Raw genomic sequence first — 16,450 nt, 5'->3', positions numbered from 1 at the left:
TAGTTAAGATTGTGTGTCGGGGCATCGACCAACACTGACACAGCCACCAGATGTGACCACTATATTGCATATATTTGATATCATACTTGTGTGAACATTGTGTAGGGTCAGCAGTGTGTTACTACAAGGATATTAAGAGTAAAATGCGGTCGATATTTATTGCTTATGTTCCATGGCGCGCGAAGAGATATATTTTAGAGTACTTTTAGCAATAAAAATGAATAATGATCACCTAGCATTATGCATCACCCCCAAGAGATACGATAACCAAATATGGCATAAAGGTGAAAGTGCTCACTGTCACGCTTGCATGGGTTCATTTCCCAAATGGTTTCATGGTATTTGAAACCATCTTTAGTCTCCCTGTGATATAGTTGCAATAGATAAAGGCTGTTTAAAAGTCGCTATCTTAATCTTAATCCGAGGTATTTGTTCTCAAAATTGGTGTGTTCCGAATGTGTGCAAATAATTGTTTCCACTGATTCTTGAAAAAATGGTTTGTTTGTTGCAATGTTTTTGCTATTGTCAGTCACTTATTTCATATGCCATATCATATGTCAGTCCATAGAATATATACAATGTATCAGCCTCGTTGTGAGTACGATTCGTATGGCGCGACGCTAAAAATAGCAATCCAATCAAATACCTTTACTGGGCGACATTCCGAGCTCAGCGTTAGCGCGACAGGGATGGTGACACTTCCAAAACGAAGCTATTCTAGTGAATAAGCCCGCGGTATTTATCATCATAGAATGGAGATGTAATACACCAGATAATCGAGGATAATCGGGCTTTTTAAAAGAGGCAAGCTAGAGTTCGATTTGTGCCGTGATCCCCCCCCCCCCCCCCCCCCCCCACACACACACACCTTCACAGACGAGAGCAAGTGTTCCCTCGTACCAGTCTGATACATATACTGTTGTTCATAAATCAACTACTGTTACCCAGAGACATATAATAACAAACCATTACCGTAATAACTGAAAAACAAGAACCCCGATCACATGTACAATAATACTTATGTGCGTGGCACTACAACGGAAGCTAGGTTACTATGGGTCTTTTCCTGTGCAAGAAAAAGACAACATTTAGATTCTCCTTTACACATTTGTCATGACATGACATGATGACAGCATATCCTGCAAAAAGTTTATTCCTTTGTGGCAAAACCTGAGGACAAATTCCTTTATCTATATATTTATCCGGAACAAATTATTTTTCCACACCTCCACTCCTATACCTTCTTTGAACAATAACCGCTGTTGGTCATAGTAATATCACCGAGTTTCGCTTGATTTGGGTGAAAAAAACCCAAATAATTCAGGTCTTAGATGTTACGATGTATCTTGGGAGAACGATAAGAGCTGTTGGCACAAGGTTGTGATTGATAACTTCATGATTGGATTAGATTGGGAAAAACAGAATAAAGAAATTAAAATTCACTTACATTTGTCGAAAGACCAAAGAGCGCCCGAGGAAGATCAAGTACCGTCTGGTACTTAAACAAATAGCCTATCCTCAACCATCACAAAGTAATTGCTCACATATGTAAGTTTGCTTCAAGTTCATATGACAAGCTACACGTTTCCAATGAACATGTGTGCAAAATAACATTTACACTAGCTCTTGAACTGGTGTAAATGTAGACAATTGGCATGCTCCCTTTGTGTAATCTCGTCCACATGCTCCATCAACATACCTGTCTGATAACCACATACATGCATGAATGTGTGCACGTGAAGGGAGCCTAGAGTACTCATTATAAGAGGTACAGCAGCAACCACAGTAGCAGCACAACTGCCAGTGACACTAACCCCAATAAACTAGTATGCCTTTACGTTATTGGGTGGAGGTGTGAGAGCGGAGAGGAAACTCGTAAACAATGCTGAGAGCGAGCCGGTATGTTTATATGTATATATTCCTGGTATGTGTCTAGGGTTCAGACACTACTTCCTACACAGTAAACATTACATAACTTACACTACCCGCACCGAACGTGTAATATACCTGCGCACAAGGAATACCGTGCAAGATACCCACCACGCACTGGACATCGTGCAATATACTCTACATGCACGGGATATAGTGCAACATAATTTGCAAGCACTGAATATCGTTTAATTTTCCCTACACGTACTGAACATCGTGCAATATACCCCACACACAAGGAATATCGTTCAATATACCCTACACGCACTGAACATCGTGCAATATACCCTACACATAAGGAATATCGTTCAATATACCCTACACGCACAGAACATCGTGCAATATACACTACACACAAGGAATATCGTTCAATAAAATCTACACGCACTGAACATCGTGCAATATACCCTACACACAAGAAATATCGTTCAATATACCCTACACGCACAGAACATCGTTCAATATACTCTACACAAACTGAACATCGTGCAATATACCCTAAACGTAATGAACATCGTGCCATATACCCTTCACACAAGAAATATCGTTCAATATACCCTACACGCACTGAACATCGTGCAATATACCTACACACAAGGAATATCGTTCAATATACCCTACACGCACTGAACATCGTGCCATATACCCTTCACACAAGAAATATCGTTCAATATACCCTACACGCACTGAACATCGTGCAATATACCTACACACAAGGAATATCGTTCAATATACCCTACACGCACTGAACATCGTGCCATATACCCTTCACACAAGAAATATCGTTCAATATACCCTACACGCACTGAACATCGTGCAATATACCTACACACAAGGAATATCGTTCAATATACCCTACACATACTGAAAATCGTGCAATATACCCTTCACACTAGAAATATCGTTCAATATACCCTACACGCACTGAACATCGTGCAATATACCTACACACAAGGAATATCGTTCAATATACCCTACACGCACTGAACATCGTGCAATATACACTACACGTAATGCACATCGTGCCATATACCCTACAAGCACTGAACATCGTGCAATATACACTACACGTAATGAACATCGTGCCATATACCCTTAACACAAGGAATATCGTTCAATATACCCTACACGCACTGAACATCGTGCAATATACACTACACGTAATGAACATCGTGCAATATACCCTACACGCACTGAACATCGTGCAATATACACTACACGTAATGAACATCGTGCCATATACCCTAAACAAGGAATATCGTTCAATATACCCTACACGCACTGAACATCGTGCAATATACCTACACACAAGGAATATCGTTCAATATACCCTACACGCACTGAACATCGTGCCTTATACCCTTTACACAAAAAATATCTTTCAATATACCCTACACGCACTGAACATCGTGCAATATACCTACACACAAGGAATATCGTTCAATATACCCTACACGCACTGAACATCGTGCAATATACACTACACGTAATGCACATCGTGCCATATACCCTACAAGCACTGAACATCGTGCAATATACACTACACGTAATGAACATCGTGCCATATACCCTTAACACAAGGAATATCGTTCAATATACCCTACACGCACTGAACATCGTGCAATATACACTACACGTAATGAACATCGTGCCATATACCCTTAACACAAGGAATATCGTTCAATATACCCTACACGCACTGAACATCGTGCCATATACCCTACACGCACTGAACATCGTGCAATATACACTAGACGTAATGAACATCGTGCAGTATACCCTAACACAAGGAATATCGTTAACAAAAATCTACACGCACTGAACATCGTGCAATATACCCTACACGCACTGAACAGCGTGCAATATTCTCTACATGCACGGGATATAGTGCAACATAATTTGCAAGCTCTGGACATTGTGTAACGAACATGTACTAAACTATAAATCACACTATATCTCGTACACACACACACACACACACACACACACACACACACACACACACACACACACACACACACACTAATAATCGCACAATATCACATCACAAAATATCCCCTTCACATTCTTAAAACAACACACAATTAAAATCGCAAAAACGTCAACTACACACATTAAACATCGCACTGTAGCCACGACACACATTACACAGCATACCTCCCACGCGCGGTAAACAAATAACACAGTGTCTCCTCACGCCACGCGTGTACAGCCACCCCATGAGGTGCGACTTCATTGAACCTGTCACAAAACGTCATTAAAGTAACCAATAGATATCCATCACTGTGGCCGGAGACAGATGGCATCTGTATTAAACATTCACCAGATTGCATTAACTGAGTTGTCCTGGAATGTTGGCAACAGAGCATTGTATGGGAGTTCATTACACCTTAAGCAGTTCATCAATAGCACAGCTGTAAAAACCAGCAGTGCGATTGCAAATCAGAGTGCATGCCGTGACAGCGACGCTTGCTTTGTTCTTTTGGTCTCGATAGTCTGGTATATAGTTTAGTAAAGTCAGCTGATGGCGTCCAAATTTCAGACTGTTCTAAATTACTCCAGAGCGCTCTCCAGAAGTTAGCAGAAACTTGTAACTGTATTATCAAACTAAACTTTCTTTCCTATTCAAGATGGCGACGCGTGTAGAATGTGCAAGAGGACTGATCACAAACGCTGCTTTGCCGATGCGGTTATATCAGATCGAGTTGAATTGAATCTTTTCTCCCTGGTAGATGAATGACAGGAGTGCGAGTTGTTTTGAAAACTGATCTAATTTAGCCAACCTCGTTAGCCAGTGTTGGCCCGGGACGTGAACCCAACTGATCAACCTTAAAAAAACAGGGTGCCGAACTTAACGTGACTAGTTCACCATCAGTCGTTATAACTAACAGCTGAGCGCGGAGGAGAAAAACATTTTCGCGCCCCGCTCACTGCTTCGATTATCGATCTCCCCTCTACAAACAATGGCGGTTGAAAGACTATTTTAAAAAAACTCCCTGACTAGATAAACCAGATAAATTATTCATTATCCACAGCGGAGCCAAGGTACAAAGAGGCCACTATTATTCTGTTGGCGCGGAATGGCTCACAGAATTGCAGTCTTGGTTTTGTTTGCTGACAGTCTCAATTCAACGGGTAGCGAGGCTTGACGGAGCACAAATAGTCAAACAAGTCAACCTTGACAGATATTGAGCGTAAAGGTTCTATGTCGTAATGGCGTCTACAAGAACATGAACATAGCTAGCTGGTGAGTTAGGTCCTAGGCCCGATATACTAACCAGAGTACTGAAGAAAGTCCCTTATTACATGGTGTTCTCTCAGTCGCAAAGGAGTACCCCTGTGCAGACAGGCGGTAATACCTCAAACATAGTCGTTACCGCTTTAAAGACAAACTTTTCCATCCCTGTTTGACCATTTGTCTAAAATTAGGCCCATAAACATCGTATTCTTGGTTGATGCATGTCATCGTATCCCAATTGCGTAGATCGGTGCTCATGATGTCAGTCACTGGATTGTCTGGTCCAGACTCGATTATTTACAGACCGCCGTCCTGTTGCTGAGTGCGGCTTTAAACAACAAACAAAAGAACAAAAACGTATGATATAGGTTCTTTGGTCAGATATATGTCGTATAGTATAGGTTACTAGGTCATATATGTGTCGTTAAATATAGGTTACTAGGTCAGATATGTGTCGTATGAAATAGGTTTAGTTCAGATATATTTCGTATGATATAGGTTACTTGGTCAGATATGTGTCGTATAATATAGGTTACAAGGTCAGATATGTGTCGTATGATATAGGTTACTAGGTCATTTATGTGTCGTATGAAATACGGGTTACTGAGTCATATATATGTAACATCACATGAGAGTAACTAGGTCATATGCGTCATATCTATGCTGCTAGATCATGTGTCATATGGGCGCATCATTGTTGTTAGGTCATCTGTCCTAGTACTACCCCAGTACTGAATACAGCGCAACGTGGGGTTATCTGTGTCTTGTCCATATAATTCCACATTTTCTATAGAGATGGCTGCAAGGCTCGCGGAATCGTCAGCATCCATCACGTGATCGTTTTCCAGCATTACATTGTTGTTTGTTTGTTTGTTTGTTTGTTGTTTAACGCCGCACTCTGCATTATTCCAGCAATATGACGGCGGTCTGTATAAATAATCGAGCCTGGACCAGACAATCCAGTGAATGACATCATGAGCATCAGTCCACGCTATTGGGATACGATGACATGCATCAACCAAGTCAGCGAGCCTGACACGCGATCCCGTTAGTCGCCTCTTACGTCAAACATGGTCGCCTGTTAAGGCAAGCATGGGTTGCTGAAGACCTATTCTACACCAGATCTTCACAGGTCTTCCACCATTATAACAACTACTAAAACCTGCATGACTTCGTGCTTTCCTCCCACATTTACCTGACACGCCGTGATATAACTTACATACTGTCTAATACGGCATTTAACCAAAATCACTCTCTCATATAGATGTCCCATCCCTACATGACAAAGGAAAAAAACAAACGCATGAATGTTCCCAGAAAATTATCCCTAACTGCTTCTACGGGTTTTCATGTCTGCAATGACAAAGTTTAATGACATTACAACACGAATGCAATCAAAAATATCTCAGCTTAATGTATGATCAATTAACTAGGTATACTCCCCAGGGAGCTGAGAATGAAAATTGGATGTACACTGATCCATTGACCAATCATTAAGTCAGCGGTATTTTTATAGAACAATAGACAATTGTCTGTGAAGACGCAGTTTGGGGAGGGGGGTGGGGTTTCCTGAAGTGTGGGTTGGGAGATGAATCATACTACGTGATGTACATGTATATCAATTCAAAACCTTTCCCATCTACATTTTCTTTCTCAAATAATAACTGTCCGGCTAATGCCGTCTACATGCCGTCTACAAAGTGATGATAAGTAACTTGTATCATTTATAAACTTTGCTGTGTAGATAGATATACTAACCTTTGATGTGTAGATATTGATTTCTCAAAATATATCTAGGTCAGGATGATGCTGTACTCCGAGAGGCGATGAATCATACTGCGTCATTAGCATCAATAAAATATGTTTGTCAATTAAATATTTTTTTGTCGAAACATAACCGATCAGGTTCTTACTATACACGTATACTGGAAAGAGATGATTCATATTATGGAAAGTGTATCAAATTCAAATGTACTGACGGGCGAAAGAAAGTTTACACTTGAAATGAATTTGAATTTGAGAGAGAGAGAGAGAGAGAGAGAGAGAGAGAGAGAGAGAGAGAGAGAGAGAGAGAGAGCACTTATTTTGCCTCAGGTTTAAATGAAAAGAAAGAAGACATATGTTCTCGGCCCTCCACCATCACATGGATATTAAATTATCGATCCCTCGCTTCATAACAATCATAGTAAGTTATGACAGTCGCTTGTCTGCTACGAGTTTATGAATCATCGTTAAAATGCCAAGGCTGCAGAGGAAATGTTCTAACGCCACCTGACAGGAGGACAACCTCACATGTCATCACATACACCGTTAGTTTGGCGGCAGGGCTTTCTACGTGCAGAAGCAGGAAAGTGATTTGAATCCGTATTTGACATTACCATTCTGTACTAAAAAAAAGTGAGTAGGGTTTAATGCCGCCGCTTCTAGCAATAGTCCAGCAACATCACGGCGGGGAACACCAGAAATGGGTTTCACGTATTGTACCCATGTTGGGAATCGAATTCGGACACTTTGCGAAACGAACGAACGCTTTGACCATTAGTCTACCCCACCGCCTCTGTATGTAATATACAGAACTGTGAATTATAATTTGGGTAAGTGATTAAAACAGTTGTTATCAGATGTAAAACGAATTACGCAGATTAAAGATAAAGTTTGTGAGAAATCAAGCTTACCTAGTTCTAAAATGGCCAATCCGCATGTAAACCCCCGAAGTATTAAGTGAATCGAGTGTTATACCGTTCATAGCACTATTCCAGCCATACCAGGTCTGGGGTCTCGCATGAATATGACCTGGAACTGGATAGGGTCTCACTAGCTGTTACTTGTTATCTTGACAGAAGCAACTGTGTCTCTGTTATAACGTTGTGCTATCCGACATACCAGGAATATGTATCTGCTGATAACAACAGTTCAAGTATATATTATGCACATCGAAGAAGATTAAGCACCGCTCATTCTATATATTCATATATCCCAAACCTGCCACGTGTTTTGGGGGGAAATGTTCAATTGCAATAAAGTGCAATTCAGAGCTACAGATAAGCTGCGTATTAGCGCAAAATACCCCGAGACTATTCAAAACCCAATTACTTTCAATTACCCTTCGTACAGAAACGAATGCATTAAATGGAAAACGCAATTGTTTGAAAAAAGCACGCGTAAATACCCAATGAAGTTTTTTCAGCATGCGTACAACGGGGCTAATTTCCGAAACACAATTACGAACTAATTTACTTTCCGAGTCAAGCCAATATTTAGGACCGTTATATACATCTTAATCATTATTTCATTTGTTTTAAATCTCAAAATGCTCACTCATTTTGGGAAAAACCTTATAGAGTGATGACTACGATGAGTGAAAAAATATTGGTTACCCAATGAAACATGTAATAACCCAATTACAATAGAAACCTTCGAGTGAAAACCCAATTGCTCAAAACGTTATCTGGAGCTCTGTGCAATGATGGCATTACTATTACGAGTATTAACCAATATCTTGATACAAGACATTGGTGTTCAAATGTAAAACGGCAATGCCAGAGAATAACCAGTCTCGATTATCCACTGAAGCACTGAAGATCAGTGACGACACCAGGTGTTCTCAGAAAGGATAAGCATGCCCCGCCCTACCAGTAGCACCCACCACCCACACAATTTGCACAATTTGTAATAATATATATTGAAAATATAGTTTAATTTGTATTTGTGAAGTAATTAATGTGATACGGTAAAAATACACAGTTGGCAATAATAAACAAACTATGCCACTGCCGGCGCTGTATCTATCAAGCTCTGTTGCTAGTTATTCGTGGTTACATTTACCCCGCAGGATGCTCATTAAAAATCAGGGAAAATGCGCCTACGCTCAAACATCTCACTGGATAGACTCCAAAACAAGATAATAAAATAAACACACGCCAGGTATTTATTTCGTAAACAATTGGCATGTCAAACCATAATTAATGAAGACGCAAACGTACTTTATTACGATGCAACACGTGTCCTATAGAAAGATGGGTGAACGATAACGGTATAATTATATTACTGCCAGACCCGTGCAGCATTAAACCACTATAACATACGATCCTGCATCAAAGGCGGGCACATGCTGGAACAAGGGTGCGTGTGGAATTGTAGGTCGCGTAAACTGCCACCATCCGTTCCTGTTTACCGTTATGCAATCCACAGCCTCATCACCCAGTGACCGTCCAGGCATGTGCAGGCGCTGCAACTTAGGTAATTTATCATCACATATCTGATCCAGCCAAGCATTGAATGATCTTGGTTATCCATTAGTCGTGATGGAGATGCAGCTGGGTCATGGTTCCGGGTCAAACTGGGTTCCCTTGTATCAAAATAACGTGAATTATTTCCTCCTCAATCTGTGTGAACGTACCGTTGTAAGTGTGTTAGCTGGAGTGTTTTACGCGTCTATTAGCAATATTGCATCAATCACACGGCAGGTTTCTACGGGGTGTAGCTTCTACAACATACCTGGATTATGTGGGGGTGTTGTGTTTTGCAGCGACATTGCGGCAGGGCTACAGGATAAGGGCTTCACACGTTGTACCCATGTGGGGAATCGAACCCGGGCCTTCGGCATGACGAGCAAACGCTTTAACTACGTATACCAGACTACCGCTCCTGTTCTATATTAAAGTTGGAATTATATATTGGGTTAGTGATGAGATGCAAAACACATTACTCAGATTAAGGATAGTATTAAAAAACTAAAACCTATCTATTCCTTAAATGACGTAAATCCGTATATAAATCCCCGAAACCGTCTGAGGCACTGTTCCAGCCATACTGAAGAGGGGAATAGCACCGAAAACATCCTACTTAGGTAAAAGATTTTCGATGGAATATAAAGTCAAAATATACCTTAAACTAGACGAATTGAGACCACAGGCTCTATGTAGCAAAGGTGAGTGAGTGAGTTTGGTTTTACGCCGCTTTTAGCAATATTCCAGCAATATCACGGCGGGGGACACCAGAAATGGGCTTCACACATTGTACCCATGTCGGGAATCGAACCCGGGACTTCGGCGTGACGAGCGAGCGCTTTAACCACTAGGCTACCCGACCGCCCCCTATGTAGCAAGAAGGGGCGTCACAGAATATACTCCTGTATAGAATTGAACCAGGTCTGACGAGTGACCACCGAACCCACAAGGCTCCCTTTCAAACACCCCAACGCATCCTCGATTATCAAGGGCATATTATCCGTTCTATTATGATACATACCCTTGAAGTTAGCACTGAGTTAGCACTGCTCATTTGTGTAAATCAATTGGTCGGCTATTTATAGCGTTACGTGACTCGAGCTAAACATATATTGGTGATATACTGAACAAAAACAGTAAGTCATCATGATTATTTTTTTGATAGTTTAAGACATTTTGTGCCCAGTCTTCACTACAAAAAAGAATTCCCAAATACATTCAAGATCCCTATTTATTTGTGCAGTATAGAAAACACTGGATAACCGAAGATGACTCCAACGGGGAAACACGAAACTCAGCATAACCATTTGTCCTGCATCTAAACTGTGGAATATTTGCATATATTACAATCAAAACCAGTCCAAATGATAAAAATGGCAACGGACTATGGTAGTTTTACTAATCTATACCTGATACATTTGAATTTACATTTTTGAAGCAGCCATGAAATAGTTCTACCTCGTCACCTGAGACAGCAAATATATTGAAAACTCTCCCAGTTGGTCGCAATATTCCAACGTTGACATTTCGTATATAAACAAATGCAGGCGTTTTAAATTGAATATATAAATCGTTATATCGATATTGCAGCGAGTCAAATTTCAGCAGTTCTATCTTCGCCGGTGTGCGTAGCGGTGAATAGGTACATATGTTGGCCACCACCTGCGACAGAACATACTATTTGTGCATTCTTTTATAGACGCAGATAGATATGCATGATGCGTTTCTCTTATTAAACTAACAGCTGGCATGGTCGGCAAACCCGTGTCAAGCTTGTAGAATATGGTCCAGACGATAGTCAACACACAGGGAGAGCCTTTGGCCTACTTATAAAAATATCACAATCTAGATCTTGTTTTGTTTTAAAACTGTTCGCAGGTGACAACGTCTATAAACATTCAAGAAATCCTTTGCAATTGTTGGACTTGCAACAAGGCTGTATAATATAAATGCGATATTAACCAACCAACCAACAAAAAACATGCAAATATGGAACCTAGCCCTATGAGGAGAAATTATCACTAATATGTATTCCCTTGAAAATGTACAATCTGGTCCTAATTATTCTGCTGTGTAACGGACTTTGACGGGCACAGGTTGTAAACGGGACAGGGCCATGTGGTGAAGCTTGCATAATAAGAACTGAGGAGGGGTATTAGATTACAAGATTCCGATTATCTACTGTGGTTTTCATAAGTACTGACAACATCACGTGGGAGGGATGTCCATTTGCATACCGACTAAATATGTCTTGGAAGTATGAAAGAGTGAGTGAGCGTGAGTGAGTTGGGTTTAACGCCGCTTTTAACAGTATTCCAGTTATATCGCGGCGTGTCAGCTTAATGTGGGAGGAAAGCCCCAAGTGATGCAGGTCTTAGACGTTTACCACTTCGATGAAACCCACGAGCACGGGTATGGTGCTGACAAACCTAGAAACATAATCGGGGCGAACCGGGATTCGAACCCACAATCATAGGTTTCTGACGTGCCCAAGGGGCGCAACTCTGCACAGCGAATCGCGGCGCCTTAGACAACTGGGCCACCCGTGCCCCCTAAGTATGAAAGACACATTGTTTGTTCTTCGTGTTTGTGGTTTACATACTGGAGTAACTGCCATCTTGTACGCTCTATATATAGTCACTCCTTACACACACATACACACACTTCTGAAAAGGGTGAGTATTGTTTTACTCCGCTTTTAGCAATATTTCAGCAATATCTAACGGCGGGGGTTACCAGACATGGCCTTCACACATCATACACATGTGAGAATCGAACCCGGATTTTAAGCGTGACAGGTGAACCATACTTCCCGTGAAGATCCGGGTTAGAATAGGTCCTCAGCAGTCTATGGTTTCTACAAAAAGCGACTATTTTTGTCGGAAGAGGCGGCTAACGGGTTCGGGTGGTCAGGTTCGCTGACTTGATTGATGCGCCTATGATGTATATCACTGAATTGTCTGGTCCAGGTTATTTACAGACCGCAGTCATATAGCTGGAATATTGATGAGTGGGAGGATAAACAAGAAACAAACAGAAAAACTAAAGAACCATGTGTGCCATGACAGATTAACTATAGTAATGTATTAACGATTCGGATGGTCCTTAACTTCTTTAGAGTAGTATTCATACGAATGTATATTTGCTGGGTAGGCGGTGCATGCGTATACGTATATACACGTGTCTGTACGGTAGACGTGTATGATACATATACCGGGCTATAGGAGGTTCCCCTGGTTTTTAACAAAACAACAACAGGGGGCTCCATCCCCCTTCCCCTAGATCAGCCTATGTAGATTTCGCGGCGGGGGAATAGACGGAGTAACCCCTCCACCCACGCTCTGGGTGCGCCAGTGCTGTCTGTAAACATACTGTCGGTATATGACTTCTGGTTTTCCTCTAACAGTGTGTATTGCCACAAAGGCGTATTTACGATGTATTCTTTTCTCTAAATAAAAGACTACACTTTTCACCAAGTAGCTTTATATTCTGTCATACAGACCATGAAACATCCGACCCATCCAATACTATTACATCCACCAGAGCCTATGCAAACATCTCCCAATGTCATTCACCAAATTTTCAGGCAAAGACAATCTACATCTCCTCTCGGGCAAAATTTAATCATAGCAATATTTGTATTATATTGTGCATGTCAATGTTTTTAATTAGACATGTTCATCTTTTGTACCCTGCCCCCTGTAGGTGTTAATTTACAATAAATATTCTTCTTCTATCCCGTTTTTAAACACAAAGTCTATATTAGCTGGAAATCACTACAGTTTTAGTCTCCTTTTTATAATATTTTATGAAGATAATCTAACCAGTGTTTTTTTCTGTAAAATCTATTTATTTCAGAGACTTATGATTTACTTACGGACCATCACGGGGTGTTGTTTTACTGTCAGAGTGAAGAAAGTAGCCTTCCCCCAAGGCTGCTCTGAATGGTAAGTCCATCGGTGTATAGCAATTCTATCCTTAAAATAGGCAAGTCTAGATAAGCGGACAGTACAAGACGCGAGTCTAATATAGGGACAACATGTTTTTATTCTTAATATAATCTAGAAATTGCCTAAAAAATAGAGACTTGTGCAAATCTATAAATAGAGCACAGCTTCCCCGATCTGTGCGAGGGCTTATATTTGTAAATTAATTGTATCGATTGCTAAACATGCCGTTTGTGCGGCGGCCTACATGAGCACAACAATACCAGACATAAAATCAATGGGTTTATCGACTTTATCCATGTTGTTGTTTTCTATTAAGGAATGTCCCAAGCGCATTAATAGGCTGCCACAACATATCAGTCACCACAAGTGCTTCGCGTTGTGTTATAAGATAACGCGCCACATATGAACGGATGCCTCATACCACAACTATAAAACAGCATTGTTTATAATTGCATCCGGCATTGTTTCACAGTATGGCTTATTGATATGATTAATACTGACGACTTTGATTACAGATAAAAAATAATTTATTTCGTAAGGTCAACACACAGATATATTGATATTGTTGTAAGCGACACGGCAGCCATCTTGTAAGGCGGTCGATAGAGATTAGGTAAATATTTCAATCAAGCATAATAGCGATCGCATCAGACATAATAGAAGATAATTATAAACCTTTCACAATAAGATGGATGGGCCGTTCTGTGACAGGGATTCGATATGGCTGTCCTTGCTAATATCACTGCCAGCTGACCTTTAACCCCAGAATATTAATAATCACTTCTGATACACATATAATAATATATAACTCATATACACGTAATAACGGTTCGTATCGACTGGTTAATTATGTTATGATATCAGTCCATTGCGGCGCAGTTACATATGTAATTGATTGGTTCATTTCACACACAGAGGATTAATTCGCGGCGTTTCCGATGTGCTAATAAATCCGTTTAGGTTGTTAAGGAGTGTGTGTGTGTACATGTGTGTTAGGAAGTAGGGCACGTGCGTTTGGCTCGCGAGCCACGTGGAAGGAAATGCACGAGCATTGATGTGATCCCGGGGGAGGGGAGTGTACCTCATATCGCCTTACGTTCAGGCTGTGTCTCATATGCTTGGTATTTAAATATAGATATATATGTCGTCTTGTACCATCTACTTCCATCTGGTGGCACGCATTCTTCAGCATGTTTCTAGGCGACAGATGCCATGGAAACGATGCCTCCTGGCGAGTGTTAACAGTTTAGCTGCGGAATGTAAACACGGGTCACATGACACGATGACTTCCTTCAAATGTGCAAATGTAAAAACATATATGTGAGATATAATCTACAATTAAAATGCAGGCAAAATATAAGAAGTGAATAAATAGTTATAAAGTGCACTTACCCTTGCGGCCGTGGAAGTAGTCGGTTTCTCCAATAGATCCCAAACCTTTTGTCTCCACTTTGCACAACCCCCCGTCCCAAAGTTCTCCTCATCCCGTTGTCTTATACTCTCTGCCTCTTTCCGTATTTCCTCAAACACGTGCTCCTTCTTCTGGTGGTATTTGTGTTGGCAGCATGATTCTAGATACAATTCGTCTATCCCCCAGTACTCCAAATCTTCGCTGAATGAAAGCACACACATTTCCTCCACTAAATGTAGTTTTCCCGTGCGGTAAAAATTTAATATTGATGCAAACGATCTCGGGTGGCGGTCAAAGAAGAATTCATTTTCCGCTAAATAATAATCATCACATAAATCCAATATCGCCTCGTGGGTGTTGCAATCCCGTAACTTTCCTAACCGAGTGTGAGGCATCCGATCGAGAGTTCGCCACAAAACTTCATGTTTCACACCTCCAACATTTAGTATCACCCTCTTGGACAACTGTTTGCTCCTCATGATGGTGTATGGGTCCGGGGGAGCGGATTCCGAAGACGCGTAGTACCGCCCGGGGCTGAGCGTGTTGTCTTCATGGACTACCCCCATGTTTATGACTGTGGGGGGTGAGAGACCCTGCTCGGCGTCGGACGCGACGGAGGAGGTTACGGGATTGGGAGCTATTTTTACCTCTTGCTTGGCGATTTCCCGTTCTCTCCTCCTAGCAGAGGATTCCCTCAGAACAGGTAAAGTCGGGTCATCCCTCTTTCTGGAGTGTGAGGTATGGTGACGGAGAGATGACCCACGGGACCCGAGGTTCGAGCCGGCCATGCCATGATCCCCGTCTCGGCCCTGGCCGCTGCCGGAGCTGGATAAGAACATGATGATACGGGTATGAAACGGGTATCAGTCTGAGTGGGGGTGAGCAAGGAGCACAGTACGACACGACTGCAGCAGAGTGGACAGACGAGTTGAGGAGGAGGAGGAGGATGAGGAGGAGGAGGAGGGCCACATCACGACGAGGAGAGTTAGCACTGACCACTCGGGTAGACGGACTGACACAGACGGGGTACAAAGCAGGGTGCTAGAGTCTAGGACCGGGTACACCTTGACGGGCGGGGCGGGGGTAGGGAACACTCATCACAGTTTATGAAGCTAGCTGTTGAACTGTCCTGCCACTGATGGCGGTCAACAGGTAAGGGTCAGGCAGGGTCACGGAGGACAGGCAGCAAGGGCAAGCACATTCTACACAGTGGCCAACCGCTACATCGCCGGGGAGGGACAACGCTGTGTGGAAGACAGGTCAGATGTCAGAGGTCAAGATGTCAGAGGTCATGTTTATAAGTCAGTCAGGAAAGGTCATGGTGAATCGTGTACCCTGAGGTGATCTCAATGTGTTCGTACATCTAGACAGAGTATGAATCTAGTCCGTGCGTATGTTAAAAGTTAAACGACCTTCACCGATAAAGCTTATCTTAACGTCACATGGTAAAATATCAAAACTACTATAAATGCAATTTCGTTCTTCTCTAACAATTAATAATTTCATAGCATATTAATATATGACAGCTGTGAGTATACTTGCATATGACATACATAATGACTCCAGCCCGTTTTGAAATAGGAAGTTACCACTAGGCATGTAACGTAAAGCTGATCACACATAAAAAAAACCATCTGACAACAGTCGCTTCATCAGACTTTTCCACAGACCTCAAACACCACATACCAGGATG

General features: G+C 41.6%; 1 protein-coding gene across 6 annotated transcripts in view; it reads right to left on the bottom strand.

Annotated features, from left to right (window-relative positions):
* The window catches only part of LOC124133193 (potassium voltage-gated channel subfamily B member 2-like), a 267,976-nt gene that overhangs the window by 75,746 nt on the left and 175,780 nt on the right, over positions 1-16,450 (bottom strand). For 5 of the 6 annotated variants that reach the window (XM_048400515.1, XM_046497469.2, XM_048400514.1 and 2 more), the window contains one exon: positions 14,739-15,582. In XM_048400515.1, the coding sequence (XP_048256472.1) occupies positions 14,739-15,582 (844 nt within the window). Of the gene's footprint in view, positions 1-14,738; positions 16,002-16,450 lie in introns of all 6 variants that reach the window. The other variant, XM_048400513.1, reaches the window with a different exon arrangement.

The sequence above is a fragment of the Haliotis rufescens genome, unplaced genomic scaffold, assembly GCF_023055435.1.
Source record: "Haliotis rufescens isolate VD_foot unplaced genomic scaffold, xgHalRufe1.0.p SCAF_2, whole genome shotgun sequence".
NCBI lineage: Eukaryota > Metazoa > Mollusca > Gastropoda > Lepetellida > Haliotidae > Haliotis > Haliotis rufescens.
The sequence above is the reverse complement of the archived record's forward strand: the minus strand, read 5'-3'. Positions and strand labels throughout refer to the sequence as shown.